At 38.4% G+C, this 26,769-nt stretch overlaps 1 protein-coding gene across 2 annotated transcripts in view; it reads left to right on the plus strand.

The window, feature by feature from the left end:
- Window positions 1-26,769, plus strand: part of SLC39A12 (solute carrier family 39 member 12) — a 737,778-nt gene that overhangs the window by 139,249 nt on the left and 571,760 nt on the right. For both annotated transcript variants that reach the window (XM_044064628.1, XM_044064627.1), the window contains exon 4: window positions 18,948-19,155. In XM_044064628.1, coding sequence (XP_043920563.1) covers window positions 18,948-19,155 — 208 coding nt within the window. The remainder of the gene's footprint in view (window positions 1-18,947; window positions 19,156-26,769) is intronic.

Below are 26,769 nucleotides of genomic sequence, written 5' to 3' on the forward strand. Positions count from 1 at the left end.
AAAATGCAGTTGTTTCCCCTTATTTTATTCATTTTATGCAATTCAGACTTGATGTTAAACATTTTTCATACTAATCTGAATATTTTTATTATATCATACATATCAGTTTATGAGAATATCATTTAGACTGTTCTGTATGCCTTGTTTCATATTTTATTAATAAGAAGTAGTGATAAGCAAGTTTTAATATCTGAAATTCATTTCTGACCTGTTTTGCAAAATATGCACATTATAGGGATGATTCACTGCTGTAGATTCCACCATTTCTAATTGGTTGCCTCATAGCTGTAACTCTGGATCCCATTTTGACACCATGTCGCTCGTCTTTCTCTAAGAAAGATGACAAGCAACTGAGGTATTTCATTTAGATGCTTTAATACATAGAAACACATCAGGATGGATAGCAGCATCATAAAACACGAACAGACTAGTTAACAGACAGAACTTACATACATACATGCTTACATCTCAACAGCTAACTACAAAATGGCAGTCAGGCTTGCACATGCTCAGTATTTATACACTTGTGCAAGCCCTTGGATTGCTTCTTAAAGGAACATACACACACATTGATCTACAAGAATGTTCCACTGTCATCTGAGAAGTCTTGTATCTTACCATATCCATCATTGTTAGCATTCCCAGATCAAGTAGACAAGTAACAGATACATTGTGGCATGTCCACAATCATTCTCTGGCTTACTTACCTCTGGGGTACACATTCTGTCAGTAAATGAGGAACAATTCAACATCCTTCTCCTTCATAGGTTCAGTCCACATCAATCACTAAGCTTTTTTTTGGTTCTTTCTTTTAATAATCAAACTCTGTATGGTACACATACATACATGCACACAAACAGACCAACCGACAACACACACACACACACACACACACACACACACACACACACACACACACACACACACACACACACACGAGCGCGCGCACGTGCACATGCACATGCATACACACGCACACACACTAACATGCTTGCTGCAAACTTACAAATCTGACTGCACCAAGATTGGCAGATTGTTAACTGTTTTGACTATTATACATACTTCTCTCCATGCACTGATTAGGAATTCTAGTGCTGAGATTGTGCAGCTTAAAGCTTTCTAATGGTTAAAACAAAAGTGTGTAATGAGATAGTTGATCTTGCAGTTAGAGAGCATCAACACAATGTAGGGAAAGTACTTATATTATCAATACTGACTTTAAATAGTCAGATGTAATTATGCAACCATAAACCAAAAACATTTTTGTCCCACTGGGTTTCAGAGAGTCTGACATATATTTTTTGTGTCCTTTCAGTAGCCATTAGGTTTTAATGCTTTTGAAGTAACTAAGTAAAGAGCCTGTAAGTACAATCATTACTTATATGATTATATTTCAGTAGCAGTTTACCAGGTCCTCATTTATTGTCTAAAACAGAGTTAAGGCCAAACACAGGAGCACATGCCAGTCCTGTTAGATCACTCTCACTTACAAGTTACAGATAAACATTAAAACAACTTCATTCAGGCAACTGATATGGCTGATCAATCAACCCAGGTCTCCATTTGTGGTATGCATGCCTATAAGCATATCACTTAACCAGAACAGGGGTTAGTCCCTGAACAATGTTGCACCTAATAAGTGTGTCACTATTAAGGACTGATTACTCAAATAAAAATAAAATGCAGTATTCCATAGTGAAGGGAAGAAGAAAAGGATATTTATGTATTTATTTTATATTTGTTCTGGAACTCCGACTGGGATAAGACCCATTTTCAGCAGAGGCCAAGGGAGAAAAGCTCCATATAAAGAGATTATAAAAAAACTTATAAAAGGAAGTATACAAAATTTATACAAGAAATTATACTAAAAAATATATACAAGACATACAGTACACCAGAAATTACATTTTATGCTATTATAGCTGACATTTGTATTATACAATCATCTAATATAATTCCTTACTGTTGTGTAGACACTGTAGTTTCTCAATGTAAGCCAAGGAAGGGATTGTAGGGGGGAAATTGGAAAGAAAAAGATGAGGTTAGAGTTTATTTAGACATGAGAGAGACCATAGATTATGAGGTGGTCAGGGATGAAGAAAATGTATGACCAGAAGCTATTAAAACTAGTTAGGAGCAGTTGAAGATTAGGTTATCTACAATATAAGTAGAATAATGCAGAAAAAGCAGTATTATATCAAATACAAAAATTATATTTCCAGTCAAAGGGGAACACGATTAATTATCTTTATATTTGCATTTGGATTAGTGTAATTGAGAAAATACAAGTAGAGTCCAAGTTTCATTTCAGGTGCATAACACAAGGATTATATTTCAGACAAAAAGTCTAGTAGTTTTATACATCTATATCTAGCTATATCTATATGTATCTATATAAATATATATGTATATATGTAAATATATATATATATATATATATATATATATATATATATATATATAAACTAAGAAATGAACTTTGTGAGAATAACAGCATTCAAAGAATAGTAAATCACACCAACTCTTGTAGTACTTTAGTGCTTTCATCTTATTTATTATCAAGACGTCTTCAGAAAGACGTGTTTCATAACTGTGAGAAACCATTTTCACTTTGTTTAGTTCTAGCAGTCCATTTAAATTAACAACAGTTCCTTTCCAATAGTAAAGTGTGAACAGGCAAAGTGCTGTGTGTATTTTCATTAACATTACAATCGCAGTTACATAAGGTAAATTGGCCAGACAGTAATAGCCTTGTGGTGCCGTGTGCATACTAATAGGGGTCGTGTGCAAAAAGGGATCGCTTGCAAAAGCAAAAAAAAAAAAAAAAATCGGGGAAACGGGAAGAACGAGAGTCATGCTGTGATAATTCTAATGTTAACACCCAGACTGGCTCATCTCTGAAGGGACAACCCAGAAATTAGGTATAGTTTGTCACTAGGCTAGCCCCTGCTGACCCCACCAACACCCCCACTGGTCTCACTTTTCATGCAGCCACTCAAGGGGGTGGTAGCATCCAAACCAGCCCACGGTCAGTACCATCTGCACTGACCCAGTCTTCTGGGCCTCTCTATTATACATATTCTCCTACCCATCAAACCCCAGCTCCACACTCCGTGTCCTGGGCGGCCCACAAACAGCCCCCCCCCCCCAAGTCCATACCATATTCCTCCCACTCCCTCCTCGGATGGCATACCCACACATTTCTCTACACACACACACACACACACTGATATCCAAGCTTAATAGGACTCTGTGCCTGACTCCTCCACCTTCGTCCGTGCCCTTCCTTACTTACGTTTGGAGGCATGGACTCATAAGTTATGCAAATAAACTATACCTAATTTCTGGGTTGTCCTGTCAGGGACGAATCCATCTGGGTGTTAATATTAGAATTATCACAGCATGACTCTCATCCTTCCCGGTTCCCCCATTTGTTTTTTTTTTTTTTGCTTTTGCACATAACCCCTATTAGTATGGACATGGCACCACAAGGCTATTACTGTCTGACCAATTTACCTTATGTAACTGCGATTGTAATGTTAATGAAAATGCACACAACACCTTGCCTGTTCACACTTTATTATTGGAAAGAAACTGCTGTTAATTTAAATGAACTGCTAGAACTAATGTATTTAAATGAAGTGAAAATGGTTGCTCACAATTATGAAAGATGCCTTTCTGAAGAAATCTTGATAATAAATAAGGTGAAAGTGCTAAAGTACTACAAGAGTTGTTGGTGTGATTTACTATTCTTTGAATGCTGTTATTGTCACGAAGTTCATTTCTTAGTTAAAATTTCTTCTCTTTGTTTATTTTTTGAGTGCGGTTAATTTTAGTAGTTATATATATATATATATATATATATATATATATATATATATATATATAAATATATATTTTTATATATATATATATATATATATATATATATATATATATATATATATATATGTATATATATATATATATATATATATATGTATATATATATATATGTATATATATACATATATATTATTTATTTATTTCAGTTTGGTGACCGAGGAAGTCCACTGGTCCCATGAGTGCCCGTTTTCAGTGGAGGCCCGGGGAGAAAAGCTCCAACAATTACATAAACATTTAAGATACAAAAGTAAGTAAGTTACAAAAATAAAGTACAGTTTACATGAATGAACATTCTGTATCAGACGTAGTAGACAAAAAACAATTATGATGTATCTGGAAGGCTGTACTGCGGAGATTAACTTGGGAAAAATCATAACAATTGAAATGTATCAAACATATACGAAACAATCGATGAAAGTAAGAAAACCGTTTACAGGCACTAGTTTGATAAAAGTTATTTACAATATTTACAAGGAAGATAGATATAGTATGTTAGAGTAAGGAAACCATTTAAAAGCATTCATTTGACATAAGAAGCTATTTATAATATTTACAAGGTAGATAGAGAATCTTCAGAAGGAGTTGCAGAGAGCTAGAGACAGCTGAGGGAACTAGTTGTTGGGGTGTTAGGGAGAATAAGCAGGCAAAGAGTAAAAATCCCTTTGGGTAGTAGTTAGAAGGACTTAGACAGGGTGGAAGCAGGAGCATTTCTATTTGGAGTGCAAGTAAGTGAAAAGCTGGGTTTTAAAGTTTTCTGAGTTAGTTATTGTCCTGAGTGTGGAAGGGAGAGAATTCCATTTCTTGCCTAGTGAAAAAGAGAGGAGCAGCTGACCAGCAGGCCATTTTGGTTTGTGGATAGAGATTAAGTTTTGATTTTCAGATCTAAGAGGTCTATTGGGGTTGTAGGGTTTGAAGGATGTTTATTAGAGTTGGACATTTGTTTAGTTGAAATATAAGTCTGTGTGCTGTGGTGAGTTGGAGGTAGTCTAGATAATTTGGGAGTTCCAGCCAGTTTAGAGAGTTATGGGTATGGCAGTGATGGGTGGAATTTTTGGATCTGGAGGCAAATTTAGAGATTTTGTTATAGCAGTTTTCCAATTTAGAGGTATTGGTGGTGGTCAGGTTAGTTAGAAGAGGGGCTCCATATAACAGGGATGGGAGGAGGTAGGTAGTAGCTAAAGTATGTCTAGTGGAGTTTGAGAGAAAGAGATTGTTCCTATAAAGCATACCTAGCTTTTGGTGGGTTTTCTTTATATTTTGTTTGATAATGCATATTGAACTTGAGCTGTTCGTCTATAGTAATGCCAAGAAGTTTTGCAAAGGGAACTACTTCAATGGGAGAATTGCAATGGCTGAGGACTTTAAATTAATTTTTGTCAAAGAAGAAAGTCTTGGAGGGAGAGAAAAGTAGAAGTTTAGATTTATTTGCATCCAGTTTTCAGTAGTAGAAAAGGCAGCTTGGGTTTTAGTCAGAATTTCAGGGAGGTTGGAGGCAGAGCAGACTATTGTAGAATCATTTGCATATTGAATGATTTTGGCATCAGGAATGGCAGAGTGAAGGTTATTTATAAAGATGTTAAATAGCATAGGTCCAAGGATGGACCCCTGGGGGACACCAGGTGGGGTAGGAAGAAATGAGGAAATGGTGTTCTTCCATTTAACTGCTTGAGATCTCTCAGACAGGTAGCTAGAAAACCATGCTACAGTGTTTGGAGTGAGATGGAGGTTGGAGAGATGATAGATAAGGTGGTTGTGGGAAACAGTGTCAAAAGCCTTTGAAAGGTCAAGAAGAACAGTGGAAACTAAATGACCTGAATCTCGGACTTGGTTGACAGTTTCTAAGAAGGAGACTAGAGCGGTTATGGTGCTATGGCTAGGGCGGAAGCCACGCTGGGTAGATGTTAGGAGTTGGTTTTGGGTTAGGTAAGGCATGAGTTGGAGATGGATACATATTTCTAAGATTTTGGAGATTGGGGAGAGCAGCACAATGGGCCAGAAGTTTGAAATGTCAGTATTCTTGCCACCTTTGTGGAGAGGAAGAATGTAAGCAGAATGCCATAGTTTGGGTACATATGACTCCTTTATAGATCTGTTGATTATGATGCTATTGGGAGTGCAATACTGTCAGCTGCACATTTTAGGAAGGAGGAGGGAATATTATCAGGAGCATTGGAACAAGGTTTAAGTTTGGATAAGAGTCTTTTTATGAGATTAGTGGAGACTGGGTTGAGCTCAAACATAGGATGGTTAGGGGAAGAGGAATGGAGGTTAGGTGGATTGTTGTTAGGGAAGGTCTTGGTCAGGTTGGAGATAGCTTCAATAAAAAAATGAATTAAATTTGGAGCTTAGTTCAAGATCAGATATGCTTGGGTCAGGGCAGGGGTTGTTCTTGGAGCCGGGGTTGAGAAGGGAACTTATGGATTTCCAGAATTGTTTGGGGTTATAGTTGTTGTTGGACTGTAGGTTAAAGTAGTAGGATTTTTTTGTCCTTTGTGATGAGTTGCTTTGCAAGGTTATGGAGTTGTTTGTATTCAGTCAAGGTTTTGGGCAGTTTGTTGTTAAGGTACAGCTTCCAGGCTTTGTCCCTTTGATGCATGATTTGCATGGTTTCTTTGTAGAGCCATGGGGTGATTTTAGCTTTTATTCTTCTGTTTCTTAGTGGTGCTAGGAAGTTTAGAGTGTTGAGGAAGACTGAGTTGAAGTGTTCTATTGCTTTATTGTGAGAAAGGGTGTATAGGATTTGCCATTTTATTTGTTTGAAGATATTTGAGAAGGTTGAGGGGTTGAACTTGCTAAGGTTTTGGGTGAGAATGTAGTGATGATGATAGGGGGGTAGAGGAAGTTGAGCGCTGTATGAGGGCAGGGAGGTGGTCGCTAATGATGTAAGGAATGGTACCAGAGTAAGTTAGTTTGTTTGGATGGGAAACTAGAATCCAGTCTAGAATAGATCCTGGGGGATTTGTTTTGTTGGGTCGAGTAGTAGACAAGATTTCTTGAGTAAAGTTATAGAGGCTGATGGATATGATGGGAGAGGGATTATTAAACTTGTTCCAGTCAAGATTTACATCCTCTAGAATATAAGTTTCGTAATTAATTTCAGATGAGGCACATAGGAGGATGTCTTTGAAGGTAGAGATGTTGTTCCCAGGGGAAATATAAAGGGCTATGATATTTTTGTGCTTGTTTATTTTTAGTAGACCAACTGTTAGTTCGGTATTGTTGAATTGTGAGATAGGAATTTGGAGGGGGATTAAGATAAGAAGATTAGAGTAGATAAGGGCAGTGCCACTGCCTTTTTTATTTAGTTGGTCAGTTCTAAGGGACTGGAATCCTTTAGGCAAGATTTTGGAGTCAGGGATATGGGGTTTGAGCCAGGTTTCTGAGATGGCTAGGATGTCAGGTTGGTTATGAGTTAGCCATGCTTGAAAGTGGTGAACTTTATTGTTAAGACTTTGAACATTGAGAGTAAAGAATTTTAAGGTATTGAGAGGGGAGGGGGGGAAGGATGAAGGGGGGAGTTATTAGTAAAGAGCTGGGCCCAGGGTTGGGATGGATATCCCCAACAAATAAAAGGTTATAGAAGAATGGAGTGTTTAGTCATTTGGATTTATTTTATATAAGTTTAGGAGGAAATAACATGAGTTTAGAGGTAAATATTTTGGCATTAGAGGTGATAATTTTAGAATAGAATAGATGCAAGTGGTGGGATTGAATAAGGGAAGAGGAGCTATGGTAGTAATGAGAGAAAGAATATGGGAGAAGACTGGTGAATGTGTCAGTTTGAGAGGAAGGTCGGGAAGGTGGAACATAGGAGGAGTATGAGGTTGGGTAACATAGGGGAATTAGGAGTATAAGGAGGCAACAGGGGGCATGGAAGGTGTGTAGAATTAAGGAAAGCATCTTGTAACACAGGTAGTTTGATGTGTTTAGTTTGAGGGGATGAAGCAGGTGAGAGATATATAGGGATGGAGACAGAAAAGTAGTATAATGAAGTTAAAATATAGAGAAGCAGGGTAGGGGAGTTTAAAAAAGGTGGGAGTAGAAGAGAGTGTGAAAGTCTTAATATAGGAGGAAGAGAAGAAGAGTTGTTAGGAGGGAAAGGTTTTTATTAGGTAATTAGGTAGGGAGTGTGGGGAAGAGGGGTGTAAATTAGAGGAGAGTCTATTGGGTAGTTTGGATTAGTGGGAGGAGTAAGGGAGGAATAAATGTAGAAGTGCTGAGGCTGGGTGGGAATTGGGGGCAGGGTAGGGGAGTGGAGTGAGCCCGCAGGGCAAATGGAGCAGGTAGAGCCAGAGAGGAGGAGAAAAGCGTATCAGTGAAGGAGAGAAGAGGTCTGAGGTAAGGAGACTACAGTAGAGGTGCTTAGTTTCAGAGTTAAGGAAGCAGAATGTTTCACAACAGAAAGGAGCTATACAGGGCAGAGAAGGTGTAAAAAGAAAGCGTGACTAAATCTGGTTGTTAGAACAGGGCAGAGTTAGGTTAAGGTAGTGTAGTCATAAATAGGGGTGTAGAAGGAAGCAGGAGATGCTGCCACCTAGTGGCCAGACTCAGTAACTGCAAAGGTAGGCCTGGAACGCAGGGTAAATGGAAAAGACACCAGAAAGGTAGGGAGGGTGGATTAGAACTAGGGTAGACTGCTAGCTTTTGCTCACTGGGTTGCTGTACTAATGGGCAATAGTAATTTACTGTTGGTTATAACAGGGTACATACATTCAAAAATAATTCCTGGGGAGGCAAGGAAGTTATAGAAGCACAGCAGGAGTTCTTATGCTCTGTCCATTCAAGGCCAGGAAGCCTGGGATTCCAAGCAGAGACTGGGAGGCACCTGGGATGAAGGTGATTCAGCTGGGATACACTATAAGAAAAAGGAATACAAAGAACAGTTTTAAACCTAGAAAAAACAACACTACAGTAGCAGAAGAAAAGGAGGGGGAGAAAAAGGAAAAATTACATCAAGTAGAAGTGAGCCAAGGGGAAGGTAGGTAAAAAGGAGAGATCAGGAGGGGAAGTATCAATACATTCAATTTGGCCAAGGAAATGCAGCACACTTCTAGACATTGTACTATGGTTCAAGCAATGCAGTTATTGATTATAGCACTTTAGTAACACTCAATAGACAGCACCTGGGTACAGTATAATTTAGCACAGCATAGACAGTATGTAAATTAAATATGTAGGACAAAAAACACTCCACTACAAAACACAGCACAGACTTGTTTATTTATTTTATATTTGATTACTGGGTTGGTCTGAGTGGGCAATCAGATGCCCATTTTTAGCAGAGACCCATGAAGAAAAGCTCCACATACATGACAATCATAAAAAATGCAAAAGCACCTCATATATGATAAAAATACAAAACGCCAGAGAGGAGTACAAATTAACAGAGCAAACAATAGTACATATATATATATATATATATATATATATATATAGATATATATAGATATATAATATATATATATATATATATATATATATATATATATATATATATGTATATGTGTGTATATGCAAATACCTGTATATTTTATATATATATATATATATATATATATATATATATATATATATATATAGATAGATATATATGATATATATATTTATATATATATATATATATATATATATATATATAGATATAGATATATATGATATATATATATATATATATATATATATAGATAGATATAAATATATTTATACACATATATATATATATATATATATATAGATAGATAGATAGATAGATAGATATACGAATGTAGTAGCTGGTGGGAATAGTACATTGAAATGATGGAGAATAGCAAATGTTTAAATAAGGTGGTAGTAGTAACTTGCTAAGAGGGAGTTAGAAAGCTGGAGAAGGACAGTAACAAAGGACTGAAATCTGGAGATAGAGAAGTAGAGGGAGAGAGAGTGGCAAGGATAAATAGAAGAGAAGCATTGCTTGAGAAAAATTCTGATATGACGTGAAAGGACAATTATTGTAGAGTTTGAGCATTTTACTATTATGGAGTAGTAAGTTACCCAAGGGTTAAGTGAGTCAAGTCTCTGTTAGTGACTGTTTTAGGTTAGCCTTGAATGGTGTTAGTTTGTGTAATTGCCTCAGGAGAAGTGGATATATAGTTTGAATACAAGGAATGTCCTGCACTGTTGTTTGATTTAGTATTTGTTAAGAGGTGTTTATTATCTGTGTGTAGATTTCTGGTGGGAAGTGCTGAAGGACATTATTCAGAAATGGGCAAATTTGTGGTTTCTTAATGAAATTGTGGGTCATAAGTAGTTGAGAGTATGAAAGATGGACAGGTAACTCAAGCAAGTTTAGTTCTTCAGAGATTTATAATGATGAATTCTCTTAGTGTAATTTGTTGTGAATTTAATAGTTTTGTTACTGTAACATGCTTCTAGTTTTAATTTGTGAGTAACCTGTAGGTTTGCAAGTGCTGGTAAATGACAGAAGAGTGATGGAAGGAGATATGATAATTCAATAGAGTTTCTTACAGCATCTGTAAGGTAAGGTAATGTTTGCCTTATAAAGTAAATCAAGCTTTTGATGGGTCATGTTGATGAATTGTAGTATGTGCTGGTCATATTTTAGGTTGATATTTCTGGTTACCCCAGGTAGCTTTGTATGTGGTATTATTAGCACATAAGATGAGTCTGATATGCAAAGCTATGTAATGCATCATCATGGACCTAATAAACAAGGATATAGGGAATCTTCAAACTCTGGATCCTACACAGTTTGGTTTTGTGAAGGGTAGATCATGCCTACTCAACTTGATTGACTTCTTTGAGTCAGGCACCAGAGCTGTTGATGAAGGTAAGGTGGTTCATACAACCTACATTGATCTGACCAAGGCATTTGATACCATTCCCCATTCAGGAATTATAGAAAAACTTACTAAGCTAGGCATCAACCCCGATATCACTAGGTGGGTTGCAAACTGGCTCACAGAACCCACAGTGTGAAAGTAGCTGACTCCAAGTCAGACTGCTGACCAGTCACCAGTCGAGTCCCACAGGGTTTGGTCCTGGGTCCTCTCCTGTTTGATATCTACTTCTCTGAAGTCCAGGACAACACAAAGGGACTCTGGCTGACAAAGTTTGCAGATGATTGCAAGTTAGGAGCAATTATTAACTCCCCAAGTGATGTTGACATCCTACAGAAAGGCCTCAATGAGACCAACAACTGGTGTCAGAACCATGGCCTTAAGCTCAATGCCAAAAAATGTGTCTTCATCCCCTTTGAGAAAAACACAGCTCCCTTGAATTACCACATTGATGGTAGTCCACTGAATACAAAAGACGTTATAAGAGACCTGGGAACACAGGTTGACAGCAACCTCTCTTTTGACCACCACGTTGCCACTGTGGTAAGAAAGTCCTTCTATGTGGCACATCTCATTATTAAGGGTTTTGCATCCAGGAAGAAAGAGGTCATTGTCTCCCTCTACTCTTTCCTCATTAGGCCAATCATCCAGTACAATGCCTCATTTGGCATGTACCTCACTAGACACCTGCAACAACTGGAGAGGCCACAAAAGTACCTCACAAAGAGGATCCTAGGCCTTAAACACTTGTCCTATATGGACAGACTCAAAAAACTCCAACTATTCTCTGTCTCATATCGCCTACTTAGAGGCAATCTCTGCTTGACTTAAAAAGCCATGTCTGACCCAGCTCTGTTAGAAATGCTATATCTAAAGAAATCCCAATCCCACCGCACCACACGCTCCAGAGACCTCAACCTCATTATCACAATTAACAGAACATGCTGGAGGGACAGGTTCCTATGGAATAGACTTCCCATACATGTCAATCAGAGTACTTCACTGGCCCTCTTCAAGAGAAATCTTGATGAGTGGATGGGAAATAGAAAATTCACCCCAGGGATCACTCCAGTGGCTCTACTTGACCGAGGCACTAGAAACTAAGGTTAGTTGGCACAATGCCAGGGCAATCCTATGGGTTAGGCTTGTAAAGGCTCCAGGGCCATTAGCCTAGTACACACCTATGAATCTATAAGACTGTAAATTAATGTATTTCTCAGACAGTTGCTTTGGTGTAAAATGCATTAACTTGCTTTTCTTTGTGTTTAGGAGTAGGTTTGCTTTAGCAAGCCAAGATTCAATTGTCAAGATGATTCTTAGGTGACTTCTTGGAGTTTTATTATAGTAGGGGCATAACAAATGAGGTTCAACTTATCTGCTTACAGCACTATGGAAGTGCACTTAGATGCAGAATGGAAGTTGATTATTAAATTATTAAATAATAGTGGACAAACTATTGAATCTTGGAAAACACCAACAGAGACTGATGGTAAATAGATTCCTCATCTTTCTTATGCTATGGCCTGTTGTGTGTTGATAAGGTAGGTATGAAGCCAAGACAATGATGAATAAAGAGAAAAGTGAGGAATAGTTTGTTTAGCAGTTTTTGGTGAGAAACAGTGTCAAAAGCTTTAGATAAATCAAAAAATAGAAAGTAGAGAGGATATATTACCAATTTTTCCGTCAGAGTTAATAATCTTAGTTAAAGAGAGCAGTAATTGTATATTGGATAGGGTGGATATTATTTTATTTTGTATGATGTTTTGGGGAAGCTGTGTGTGTATGCATTTTTCTAGGATATTTAATAAAGGAAGTAGCATAGCAATTGGGCAGTAGTTAGATCAGTGGAATTCCTACCTTTGTGGAGAGGTATAATGCAGGATTTTTCCAGAGGGCTGTGGCCTGGCATTCTTTAATGGAGTGTTTGATCAAGATGAAGACTGGTAGGTGCTTACATCTGCTGTCATCTTGATATAGTGTGTTTGTAGATTGTGTGCAGCTATTGTAGATGAGTTTAAGCTAAGGAAGTACTTTCTAATGTCTGAAGTGAGGACTGATCAGAAGGTAAATGTAGATGACTCACAATTTACTTGTGTGGGAAAAATGAGGGGAGAGGAGCTATCATTGAGTAAACAAAAACCTGTGCACAGTGGCGGCTGGTGACTTCAAATTAAAGGAGGGCTGCAGGAGACAGCCGAATGGGTGGGACCAATGGGAAGGGGTGTGGCCAACTAGAAAGGGGTCGGGCTATGCTCAAAACCACAACTGGAACTTTAATTAAATATGCTGCCCTGGGTTCCAAACTGTCATTACGAGAGTCCGATCAAGACAAAATGAACTGTAGAAGAAAAAAAATATTTCAATGCATTGGCTACATGACAACTTACTTAATTTCTAGATGGAAACACAAAGGTTGTGAGGCATGAAGAAAAAATTACTTTTTAAATGTATTACTGGAATGACAGTCAAAATCAAGTATAAAAAACAAGCAGCACTCAACTCAAACCACTTCTCCTTGCACTGCAGTTCTAATTATAATTTATATTCAGCTTTATAAAATTATCAAGTTGCATGCTGAAAGTAGCAATCTCTGTGATACCCCCACTTGTAAAAATGTTTCTTATCCAAAAAAGACCTGCTGCCTGACAACAATTATCTATTTGTTTCATGGGGAAGACATGATCAAAGTAAAAAATGAACAGAAAACAAGAAACATGCTCAAGATAAATTGCTTAAAGGATTACTGCACAAGTTATGGACCACACATAATAGATTGGCATTCTGCTTAGTTTATGGGTAAAGCCTGCAAAGATGACTGCAAGTCTCCAACAAAAGTAATGAGCTTCTGAAAATACTGTAATCATGTCCTTTATTACAAAAACTGTCATATGCATTTCAATACCTAAGGCTTATACATTATCTAGTTGTTTAAATATTCTCTGCATGGCAACAATGAAAAGGCTTTCAATGTTGGTAATTCTTTAATAGTATGCTTATTAAAGCTTACTTGCATCTTACAATCTCTGTCAAACTTACCTGATGGTCATTAAAGCATTGCTACTTGAACACAGAGCAACAGGACACTGTGACAGCATACAATTTCTGAATAATAAGAAGCATAAATCAACAGTATAAAAATATGTCAGAAAACCAGAACATTCTGCAAAATCAAGGACAGATGAAAAGCCACGGTCGTACTTGTGGTCTACCTTGGATGGGGGAATACTCTGCACATTTACAGTGCATTATTGCTCCTTGCCTTGCTTGGACACATCCAGAGCCACTACAATCGGGAGTTGGGTGCAACAAGTATGCCTGACGGTGATGGCTCTGACACTCATACCTCTCAACCTCAGAGCAAGAAATCTGGACAAAGCCATACACAGAAGTGGGACACAGGTCCAAAAATAAGGACAATTTTTAAATATTGCTCTTATAAACTTAGAAAGATAATGGAATAGTAGCTCTTGCATTAGTATGAATTTTCTGAAGGGTATGAAATCTGAAACTCAAATGTCTGCCATTATTTTCTAACTTCAGTCTTTAATGATTTGCCACTAATTTGCCAGAAAACCACAATTTTTTAAAACAGACCAAAAATGTGATGCAAAAATATAAAATTTGCCACACAATACAGCTGGGAACCTGTCAAAGAAGGGGCACCTTTTTAATATTAGTACTGTTAACTTGAGCAGCTGACAAAATAAGACCATCTACATGCATTTCTGAAATAAAAGTAATCTATAACTCTGATCATTACAGTTATTTATAACTGTAAACCCTCCTCGTTTTCTTCCAAAATTGCCATTTTTTGGATGCAGCCATTCCAATGTCCCATTCCTTGGTTATTTCACCGCATTTACCATAAACACTGTAATGTGCATACTGCTTTACTTCTGCAATGATTTGGATTTCATTTGAAAGTTTTATTTTGCATTTTACAGCACAAATCCTAATAGATATCTGCTAAACAAAGCAATGCAGTCTCACAATGAAAACAGACTTAGCATTAAAACTTCTCTGCCCTTGAAACTCACATTCATTGAAACAGCATTGGAACCCACATTCAAAGAAAATACATTTTGCCAGTGGCAGATAAAGATTAACTTTGGGCTGTTTTCAAATCATAGTCCCCTTGAACATGAAACATATACATGCTCTTTGATACACCTTCCCGATTGTATTAAATTATATTCCTTGAACAATACAGTACAATTGTTAGAGGGCATTTTAAATTTATTGTTTTGAACATTTTTCCTGTAAACAATGAAACAAAATGCATGCAACAATAATGACAAAACTGCTCAATTCAGAACATTTCCATCATAAAAGTCTACTCGAACTTCTATAGTCCACCTATATCAGTAAATATGCACAATCCCTGAAGAAGTAAAAGTCATCTAAATAATTCCACATTAAAGAAATCTGTAACTAATGAGGAGGTTGCTGCTAGCAAACAACTTTATATGTCATTGTTTCATCTACAAATAAAGCACCTGTTGCCCTTGAGGAATAAATTGCCTATGTTGCATTAAAAAAATGATAAGCTAGTAATATCGCAATAGGGAATGGATGGCAAACTGATAACAGGTTCATAGTTACTAGGTATCTTTACCAAAAAGGATTGCAGCATCTACCCCCTTTACAACACAGCACAGTATCAGCAATGCATCTATCTACTGTGGGAGTAGAACCCACCACCTTCTGCATCAAAAGCAAATACACTACCTGTTGTGCTATTTACAATGCAAAAAGACTTACCATATGCAGCGCTAAATCTTTGTTCCCCTGCAGATCTCAGCTCCTTGTAAAATCTATTCAACACTCAGCTGTTTCTCTGAACTTTGCAGTGCAAGAAATCTGGAAAAAGCCAAAATTTATTGGGGTGGGGGGGACAAAAGCCCAAAAACCAGGGACACATTTTAAACATTGTTTGTATAATGTTTCATAGTTGTTAGAATAAAATAGTGCGTAACCACCATACATTTCACTAATAAGTTTTGAACCCAGGGGACCCTGTGCAAAACAGGCAGAGCAACATACCACTATGCCAAATCAGCTGTTTTGTGAAAGAGAGGAAGACTGAAACTTAAATGGCTACCATTCAGTGAGTTCAGTTCTCACTATAGCTGTCAACCTCTTAGCAAAAAACATGTGGACAAAGCCAGTAATGGGGGAATACAGCCCCCAAACATATTCAGTGAATTCAGTTCTCACCATAGCTCTCAATCTTGGCACAAAAAACCTGGATGAAGCGAATAATGGGGGAATACAGTCCCAAAAATAGGGACAGATTTCAAATATCCATGTTATAAACTTAGCAAATTGCTAGAATAAAAGGTTTTGTTTTACCATGTACTTTCTGAAGAATATGAAGTCTGAAATTCAAATGCTTGTTATTTTTATTTAACATTTGTTAACCAGAAATGTCTGACTTGGAATAAAAGCCAATTTTCAGCAGAACAGGGAGAAACACTCCAGACACATGTATTTGTAAAATGGAAGGACCTGCAGACTTCATACAGAAGGCACTCTTGCCAAGAATCAAACCAGAGAACCTGTAGCTGTTAGGCTACAATGCTACCAGTGCTCCACTGCACTACTGCCTTTGCAAGGAAAAATAAACATACAGAAACCACAGATTTTATGAGGAACAGAACAAATATGAGGCAAAAATCTGCAAATTATTTACAAATGGTGGTGGGTAGGTACAGCGTTCAAGCCTGAGTATTCTCTACCCACCACCATGTGTTCTCTCTAGTGACCAGTATATAGCAACCAGGGCATTGCACACACACACACACACACACACACACACACACACACACACACACACACACACACAACCAGAATCCAGTCTCCTCCTCGGTAGCAGCAGTCCTGAATCCGCTAGGCAGTCACCTTAGCCCACGCAGGCTAATGGCCAGATTCTGGTTCTCCTGGCTGGCTGGTTTCCCCATGAGAGTAGGCTAAAGGCTACAGCCTATGAGTGATGTAGTCCGGTGTCCTTCAGTTCTGTGTGGTCATCACTGCACAGACTTATGGGCTGCAGGGCAGAGATGGCTTTCTCTCCTATCCGGACTGCCTAACACAGCAGTCTGGAGTTCTGTGAGTACCAGAAACTCCAAGCACACACATGCATGGAGTTCCGGGACTCGCAATTTTTTTTTTCTTTGCCTTTCTTCTTTCTTTCAACAGATGGGGGGGTGCAGTCCTATAGCATGAGCCACCCCTGCCTGTGCAGATAAAATAAGTATTAAATTAGCTGAAAATAGCATCAGGGTCTTTATTTGTTGAGGGGAGTGATGTGGCTGATTGATCCGGATGTAGGAGGATTTTTATAAATAACCAAAATGGTTTAGGTTTATTTTTATTAGTATACTGCATGCTATAATTTTATATGCTTTTATTTTATATTTTGCACAGCTCCTGAACTGTAATTTTGGTTGATTATGTTAGTTTATCATTTTTTCAATGCCTTCTCTCTTAGCAGAAAAATATGTTTTTTGTCTTTTGTTAACCATCATGCTAGCTTTGATTTTTTTCAATTTTTAGGAATACTGGAGTTAAGTTATTAAATATAGTTTGGCAGGTAGAATTAAACTGGGAGTCTGCATCATTTAAGGGTACAATTTCTAAGATGTTCCAGTTATACAGTTCTAGGTTGGTAGTAAAAGTTACAGAGGTGGTTACACCAGGATTGTTTGAGAATGTTACTTTATTGTCTCAGAACAAATGCTTGGAGATTCCTGAATGTGTCAGGTAGACAGCCAGAGGAAACAGCATTATATGGGGGTGCTGTTAGAATCCAGTCTAAGACTGACTGTTTATTAATACTTTTGTTACATCTTGTGTAAATATAATCAGTTAGGATACGTTATACAGATTTATGGAGAATTTGGGGTTTTCAAGGTATATGCTGCCAATCTATGATAAGGTCACCTAACATGATCATTTCAAGGTATATGTTGTATGTTAACAGGCATAGATCACCTTACATGATGGTTGTATTCCTGCCAGGTGGTATGTATATGGCTGTAATGCATACAGTTTTATTAGAGTTATGTTGTAAGGGGAAATTATAAGCAAACATTGTTAAATTGGGGAATTATTTGGGATATGGAGATAGCTGGAATTTGTCTGACTATGAAATTACTACTCTACCACTTTTTTTGTTTTCTTGACCAGTTTTAAAAGTGTTGTACCTTAGTGGGAACATTTCCTCACCTTTAATTTTGGGATTCAACCAAGTTTCAATGGTTACAAGTATATCAGTGGTATAAAGCCATCCCTACTAGCTGCATGGGGAATGGGTTATGATACATTAACAATGTTTGCTGGGTATAGGCTTGTGGTGGGGCTAGTCGATGGAAGAACTGGGGGGGGGGGGGGCATAGACCTAAGTGTAATAAGTTGATAGCTTATAGTACAGTGACTGGCTTATTACAGTTCAGTGCTTTTTTTGCTGTTCACTTGAAGATCTGAGGGTTTGGTTCATAGTATTGGCCCAGGGCCCCAGTTGAAACAGCTATGCTGAGACATTTATTTTATTTGTAAATAAGGTTGTGTACAGTGACTAAGTGACAGAAGGTTAGGGTATGTTGCTTTTCAAGCCACTGTAGTTGTTTTAGAACTAACCAGTGCTGTGTTCCATATGTGATACTAGCAGCAAATGTTATTATTTTAATGTAGAATTTTTCAAGCAGATGGGATTAGGAGGCTTGTAGATCTATAAAAATGAAAGACCACGTAGAAGGGTAGAGAGTAGGTAAGTTGTGGCAATTGTTTATCTGTCATCTGTAAGGCATGGCTTTATCCTATAAAAGGCACCATTTTTTTATTTTTTTATTTTGTTTTTGATGAAAATCAAATTTCAAATAAGTATAATCATTAAGGATGCAATCAAACTTAATTATTGTATAACATTTTGATAGTTTATAGCAATGTATGATTTAAAAGCCCAATAATAATAATAATAGTAATAACAATACTAGACTTCTGTATTAATACTCATAGCTTAGGATTTCAGAATCTTTAAAACATCTATTCTGTAATATGCAGGTTAGCTTAAAGTCACATTTATGAATTGCAAATGTACACATGGGCACAGGCACACACACACACACACGCACACACACGCACACACATGCACAAAAACTCACTTTTCTTGTTCAGATCTTTGAGAGTGACTTAAGTTGAAATATTTTCCCTTTTTCTCTCTTGCAGTGCTTTAATGCTATTGCCTTAGAAGAAGAAGCTGGATTGTTCAACAGAGATGAAGCTGATGAAACTAAACTTCCTAAACTGGCAGCTGTCATAATTACTCACATTCTAAAGGGAGGTTGTATTGGTCAACCAAAGCGACCTTTTCAGAATTTCTTTACAGAATACATCTTTAACTTCTTAAACAGTACAGATCAAATTAGTATTACTGGTATGTTCCTATTTAATTTCTTCATTTATAGCTTTTTAACAATCAAGCAATCCTATCCTCCATATAGGGTGAAGATGTGCACCACTCCAGGAGTATTACTAGAAATGTCTGAGTATAAACACAGCCCTGTATTGTTGCCCCCATGCCAACACACTCTTATCACAGTTGAAATGCCCACAGCTCTTCAAACCTTACCTGTTATGCACTCAAGAAATGCAGCTTTCAGTCTGAACAATTGTCTCCTGCAATTAAGAAACTGCATGCAGATGATTATTTACAATGTGGCTGTCTATATCCTTGCATTGTTTAATATTAATTTTTATTTAACAATAATAATTGGACCGCCAGAAAAGCAGTGCTGAAAAAGATACTGATAATTATAGAATAATGTTGTCAGCAAAAGTCAAATAAGAGAAACACTCTGTGTAGTACAGATCTTCTTATCTCACTGTCATCTCTTTTGTTCCATACTACATACAAACATATACAAACATACACACACACACACACACACACACACACACACACACACACACACACACACACACACACACACACACACACACTCAGATTCTGTATGCCTTCCACGGTGTGCAGGATCAGTGCACGAGCTCTAGCAGGCAATATGTCTACTGTGCGATCCAGGAACAGCCTGCAGGGGCATGCACAAGCGCTCCTGCACTAATCCTGCACGGGCTAAGCCCCTGTATGCAAATCACCCCATTTGCAGGAGAAATCCATGCAAATGAGGTAAATTTGCGATCCAGGAAGCTGGAAACCAGCCGTGCAGGACTAGTGCAATCTGCAGAAATGTACTCGGTTAGTAACCGAGTACATTTCTGCAAAATCCAAAATGGAGCCGTGACAGCTCCAAATAAAGGCTGCATATCAGTCAGGAAGTATGCCAATGGCCAAGTATAATGCCATTGCCATTGCAAACAACATGAAAAATAAAAAAATCAACTTTTATTTTTTTTTTAGCCGATCTTGGCTGTTTAAGCATAGGGCAGTGGCGCGCAAACGGGATTGGGGGAAAATAACAAAATAAACCTAAAATAAGCATTCTAACTAAAATCACTATTCTGCCATGCAAGTCAATGGCAGGTAGAAGACAATATGGCCAGTGAGTAGTGGTTGCTAAGCGGGAGGCTCAGTGTGAGACATGTAACTATGCATTAGCAGGCAATCCTATGCAAATGAGGGGAATGATAGTGAATCCCAGTTTTCCCCAGCATGCTAGTCAGGTCCCAACAGTGTACGAGTAGTAATAGCTTGGTGCAAGCCTAGGAGTTAGCTGACATCATGGGGGGGGGGCTGTCAGGCATACTGTAGGTGGATTGGAGCCCTGAGGCTTGGGTTTGCTCCTAGCTTAGCACAGCTAAGCTAGGGGGTGTATCTGAATCTGCCTAGCACTCTTTACATTTCCTAAGTGGGTGTGCGCACCATGCACCAGGTTTTAAAGGAAGAAAAAAAAAAGTTAAACCAGGAAATAGCAGCACTGTGCACATTTGAGCACTCTGTTTGTGCAGCATGCCCCCGGGCTTAAACAGGAAGGCAATGGGAAGGGAAAACACCAGTAGGAAGGTAATCAATGAGATCTAGCATAGCTAGCAGGTGAAATGTATCAGAATCAGCCAATTATACAGGCAGCAGACCAGCCCAGTCCAGAACACTACTATAAGCTATGCAAACACCTTCCCCTCTGGTTTTTCCCATACTCTACACCACCGGTGTATACAAGCAGGGAACTTTTAACAAACAAACCTACAAAATGAGAGGGGCTGCAGCAGGCAACATAGAACAACATGTGCAAGAAGCTGAGGGTGGTGAGGATGTGAATGCTGCCGATCAACCCACAGTGAGGAGACGGAAAAGAGTGTACAGACCCAGGGTAACCTACCAGCGGGCTACATGAGCTGGAAATAGTGGAGCACTATAGGGTGGACAGGGACCTCCTACATCAAATTGTTGAGCTGTGCCAGCCACACCTGACACACCAAACTGACTGAGGAGAACCCATCCCAGTGGATAGCAAGGTATGTGTAGGCCTAGAAATACTAGCCACAGGTATCTCCCAAAGCTCAACTGGGGATATTTATTATTATTTATTATTTATTCCAGTTTGATGACTAGGGAGGTCCACTGGGCTTTGGGGGGGCCATTTTCAGTGGAGGCCCAGGGAGAAAAGCTCCACAACACAAAGTTTACTTACACAAATAGTTTCAAAGACAGTTTGCATTACAAACAACAGGTTGCATTCAAAAAAGAAAAAAAAAAACAATTACAGTTTTGTTCAGGAGAAGAAGACAGACATATAGCATAATAGCTAGATTTTACTGTTTAGTTACATATACAATCTACATTTGAGAGCGAGGTTAGGAAGGTAAGAAGGTTATCCAGGAGTAAAGGGGGAGGAGAGCTTGAGAGGTATGGGCTGAATAATACAGTTGCATTTCCAGTTTAGATAGAGGTATGAATGAAGTTGAGTTTTAAAGTTATTAAGGTTGTCACAGGTCCTCAGTGTGGAGGGCAGAGCATTCCATTTTTTAGCTAGGGAAAAGGATAACAGAAGCTGGCCAGCTGGGCACTTGGGTTTTTGAATGGTAATCAGGTTTTGGTGGGTAGATCTAAGGGATCTGAGGGGGGTATATGGTTGTAGTATATTGGAAAGTGCAGGGCAGTTAGTGGGTTGGAACAATAATTTGTGGGCTGTGGTGATTTGGAGAAAGTCAAGTTAATTGGGGAGTTCAAGCCAGTTTAATGAGTGAAGGGAGGTGCAGTGATGAGAGGAGGATTTGTCATTGGTGACGAATCTGGAGATTTTATTGTAACATTCTTTCAGTTTGGAAGTAAGTGTGGAAGATAAATTAGTGAGCAGAGGAGCGTCATACAGTAGAGAGGGAAGGAGATAGGTTGTGGCGAGAGTTAGTCTGGTGGTAGGAGAGAGGAAGTGGTTGTTTCTGTAAAGTAGACCAAGTTTTATGTGTGTTTTCTTGATGTTTAGCTGGATATGAGTGTTAAATTTTAGGTGATCATCAATGGTGACACCAAGAAGTTTGGCGGAAGGTATGATCTCGATAGTGGAGTTGTTAAGGCTGGTAATTTGAAGTGAGTTTTTATCAAGAGGGGAGGATTTTGAGGGAGAGAATAGAAGGATCTTAGTTTTGTTGGCATTTAGTGAGAGATGATTTTGGAGCATCCAGTGTTCAGTGGTTGAGAAGGCAGTTTGTGTCAGAAATTGGAGCTCTGTTAGGTTAGCGGTGCAGCAGATCAAAGTGGAATCATAAGCATATTGGACAATTTTGGTATTAGGTATGGCTTTGTGGAAGTCATTAATGAAGATATTGAATAGCAATGGGCCAAGTATGGAAACTTGGGGTACTCCAGTGGGGGTAGGAAGGAAATTGGAGGTGGTCTGGCCCCATTTCATGGCTTGGGACCATGGGGATCTCACAGGCATCAGCATCCAGAGTATTCCACCAGTTCCTGAATACCATGTCAGCACATGCCGGTGAGCACATATATTTCAACACCCGTGAGGTGCTGGCCAGCAATATGCATCTCTTCCACCAAATACCCTGAGGTAGTAGGTGCTATCGACTGCATGCATATGCATCAAAGCACCACCTGGTAATCAGGGTAGGGCCTACATCAACCGCAGGGACATCCCCTCCATCAACTGCCAGGTCATCTGCGATGCCCAGGGCATTAAAATGAATGTGTGTGTTGGCTGCCCTGGAAGCTATCACAGTTCCCACATTTGGTATCTGATGCCCCTGTACCAGGGATTTGCCAATAGGGACATCCCCTATGGTCACCTAGTTGGTGGATGCTGGTTACACACTGGAGCCATGGCTGATGACACCCATCAGAAATGCACACACACCTGAACATGAATGCCATAATTAGGCACATGCACAGACCAGACTTTTTCATATTGAATTATTATTCATTACACCTTATATGCATGCCTGGTATCCATGATTCATATGTACGTACACCGTATGGGGTCCTTGTGTTTTATTGGGGACTTCAACACTCTATTACAATTACACCTAACTTCTGGCCTTACTGCTGTACTCCATTTCACATATTTATGTTATGTAGTGGGTTAAGGCACATATGTCTGTATACTGATTCCTTTCAAAGGTTCAGTTTGGTTTTACTATGGTAAAGACTTGTTTGCTGATACCTCATTCATCTGTACTTCTGTGATAGCTTGGTGGTTAACTACTATGACTATGGTGTATAGGGTCCTGGGTTCAAGACCTGCATGGTTGTTTATTTTGTTGATGGGCAGAACAAGGCCATTAGATACAGAGTGATTAAGGCACATTTGAGCATTTGTAAGCATGTTTGCGTGGTATTGCACGATGGTAAGCACTGCTGACCTGCTGTTACATCTGCTTACAGAGAGTTAGCTTCAGAATTGCTTAACGAGTGTAGGCATTGCTTACCGCCATGCAAACAGGGTTAAATTCACTTACTACTGCTTAAATATGCTTATTGGTGCTTAAACCTGCTTACTAGTGCTTTATTCATTATGACACGGACACCTCACATATGCATTTACTGCAGTACTCCAGTTCATAAAAATATGTTATTTAGTGGGTTTTGCAATCTAAATATTAATCAGAATGTGATTTGCCATGGAAAATGGAATGTGCTGCAGTGGGACTCGAACCAGGAATGCCTGGTCTTAAGATGAATGCTCTGCCCACTACACTATTGCTATGCTGCTTCATTTGCATATATCTTCCTTGTTATCCTCTTCAGCCATTTAAGCTGCATTAACTGTAGCTAAGTGATGGGTACACCTGTGCACCTATGGTTAGCTTTAATCGGATTTTTATTAAAAAAAAAAAAAAGGTGTGTTTATTTAATTTATGTATACTGTTGTTGCTGTACACAAGGGGGACTGTTGGTGGGGATATGCGGACACCTATGAGTGGTCTCGCTCATTTCTGACCTCTTTCTGCTGTTCTTCATTGCGGGGGCGTGTATATTCTGAGAATTCTGCTCTCAGACACACCCCCTGCACTCTTACATGCTCCATGTAAGACTAGGAGCTGAGGCAGCGTGCCTCATTACTATGCATGGCGCACTGCCAACCTGCTCCTAAATGGCCGCCTCCATGCAGGACTATGTTAGGTGCACGGAAGAATAGTAAATCCGGGACACACACACACACACACACACACACACACACACATGCACATACATGCACACACGAACACACACTTCCCTTTGTGGGGTACTTACCTACTTCCCCACAATAGTGTGGGCTTCATTTTGCCTTCTGCATACTCAGAATGATTGACTTCTGATGACACAGGCAGGGCAAAAAATAACCAAGCACATTGAGTAATGCATTGACAAATTTCCCGCAAATGCACATACATTTGCAGGTAGTTTTCTGTCTTTTTTTATTGTACAATGTAAAGAGCATCTATTTCTCACCTTTCACAATCTATACAACTTTTATCTATCCTCCAACAGAATGTCTACATTGTGGAAAGAAGCTAATACAGCCTGTACTCAATCAACAGAAATATGAAAGCCTTAAAGACTTTACTCAGTTTCAGTGTTGTCATGCCCACCCTAGGCAAAATCTTTGAAACAACGGCTTTCATGCAAGTTTATGGAATGTGCCCTTTGTTACATTCAGCATGGCTTCTGAGCTGTCTTTAGTACTGTGGCAGCCCAATACTCCCTCATCGATAATGCCCTCATGGTCATGGGCCAACTCATTAATACCGAAGTGGTATGGAATGTCACCCCTCTAGCAGCTTACACACATCATGCATTACAGAGCATTTTCTGAAAAGTAAACTTAAAAAAAGCATAAAATAAACAAGAGTAAATACTTTGTAAATAATCAAAGCTATTAAAATTGTACAAATAGCAGTCTTTTCAGTAAGGTGCATTCTTTGCAGTGATAATAGTTGGTGCATTCATATACTTTCTATGAATACTAGAATATATTATAATGCACATAAACCCAAAATTATATTTTTCCTAAACGTTCACAAATTGCCATATCTTAGAAATTGTAGACATATATTCTTAGAACATTTTTGTTAACCAGATATAAGTTCTCACATGACAATAAGATATTCCTCTATGAGTGCGAATGTACTGAGATATTTACAGAATATTTACAGAAAAATGAACACATATGGTAAAGTGTTATAATTAGCAATATAAATAACACTGAATATCTCTCAAAATGTGCAACTTTCTGCAATATGAAAGTTTCTTTCAACACCATCTATTGTTTTGTGTGATGTCATCCAACAGTTTGTAAGTCACTTGTTTTTTTTGAAGTATTAAGTAAATATTAAAATATTGTTTATTTTCATAATTACTAACAATTAACTGGCAATATATCAGGTGTAGGGTGACATAAATGGAAATTGACAATGATGTTTCCTGTCTCCCTCCATTGCATTTCACACCATACCCCTCAATAGCATGTAGGGCTCTCAGTTATGAAAATATGAACTTAAATATGAAAACGTGAATAATAAGTGATGGTCAGTGATTAACTTCTTTACTGCAGAACATCCTAGATTAAAAAAACTTAGGGTTATTTTATTAATAACTCCTGTGTATTATTAACTGATATCATTATTATTGTTAAATATTGTGTATTATTAGCTGGTAAGTCACTAAGTAAATTAAGACAGACCCAATAAAGTTCTGGACATCATAAAGAGCTCTGGGTGTGAACTGGAAGTATACAAAAAAGATACTATAGGCTTGAATGAGTTAACACGTGCTGTCTCCAATGACCTAAAAAAAGACTTGGACTTCATGGACTGTTTTATCAGCTGGAATCATTCAAGACTTTGTTACATTGTTCAGAAACATCCTGTCAGTCCAGATAAGGGCTTCATTTATTTTATATTTTATTTTTTTATCCTTCGTTGACTGTGTTAATACTATTAGGCTAGTGGCCTGTTTTCAGAGGAGACCCAAAATGGTATTTTACCTACTAGATGAAATTTGACCAGGATGTAAAGGAATGTCTCTCCTCTTTTGAGCTGCTAGATGGTGCTGACGGCTCCTACAGCAGCAAGGAACAGGCCTAAAGGAAGCAGCAGCATGGAAAAGGAACGACAAGCTATGGAGGTAGAAATGAGAATTTGGAAAAAAATGTGTTCAATATGGAGCTTCAGAATGTAAATAAAGATTCCTGTGTGGTGGATGTTACAAATGAACAGCTTTTGTCTGTCTCCATGGAGAAGGAAGTGAGCAAGTCTGTTGATGTGGTGCAGATAACAGTGTCAGGAGGAGTTACAGATGATGTTCTGCTAAAAATAATTGAGCAGGATGGTACAGGAAACAGTTCTGCTGTTTCAAGGGCTGAGATGGCAGATAACTTTTTTGGAAGTGCTGAAGATGGTAATGTGAAAAAGGAACCAAGGGATGTGGCAGCAGACAATGCAGCAGTTAAAACATTTGTATCAGTGAAAGAAAGTAAAAGAGGAAAGCAGCAACAAACTGAAAAATTGTCTGGTTTTGTGACAGCAGATAATGCAGTAACTAAAACTTATGCAGCAGTGGCAGCAGCCAAAAAAGGAGAGCAGCAAAAAAAAACTCTAAGTAAAA

This window comes from Protopterus annectens, chromosome 3.part0 (genome assembly GCF_019279795.1).
Source record: "Protopterus annectens isolate FY-2018-M chromosome 3.part0, PAN1.0, whole genome shotgun sequence".
NCBI classification, from domain to species: Eukaryota; Metazoa; Chordata; order Ceratodontiformes; family Protopteridae; genus Protopterus; species Protopterus annectens.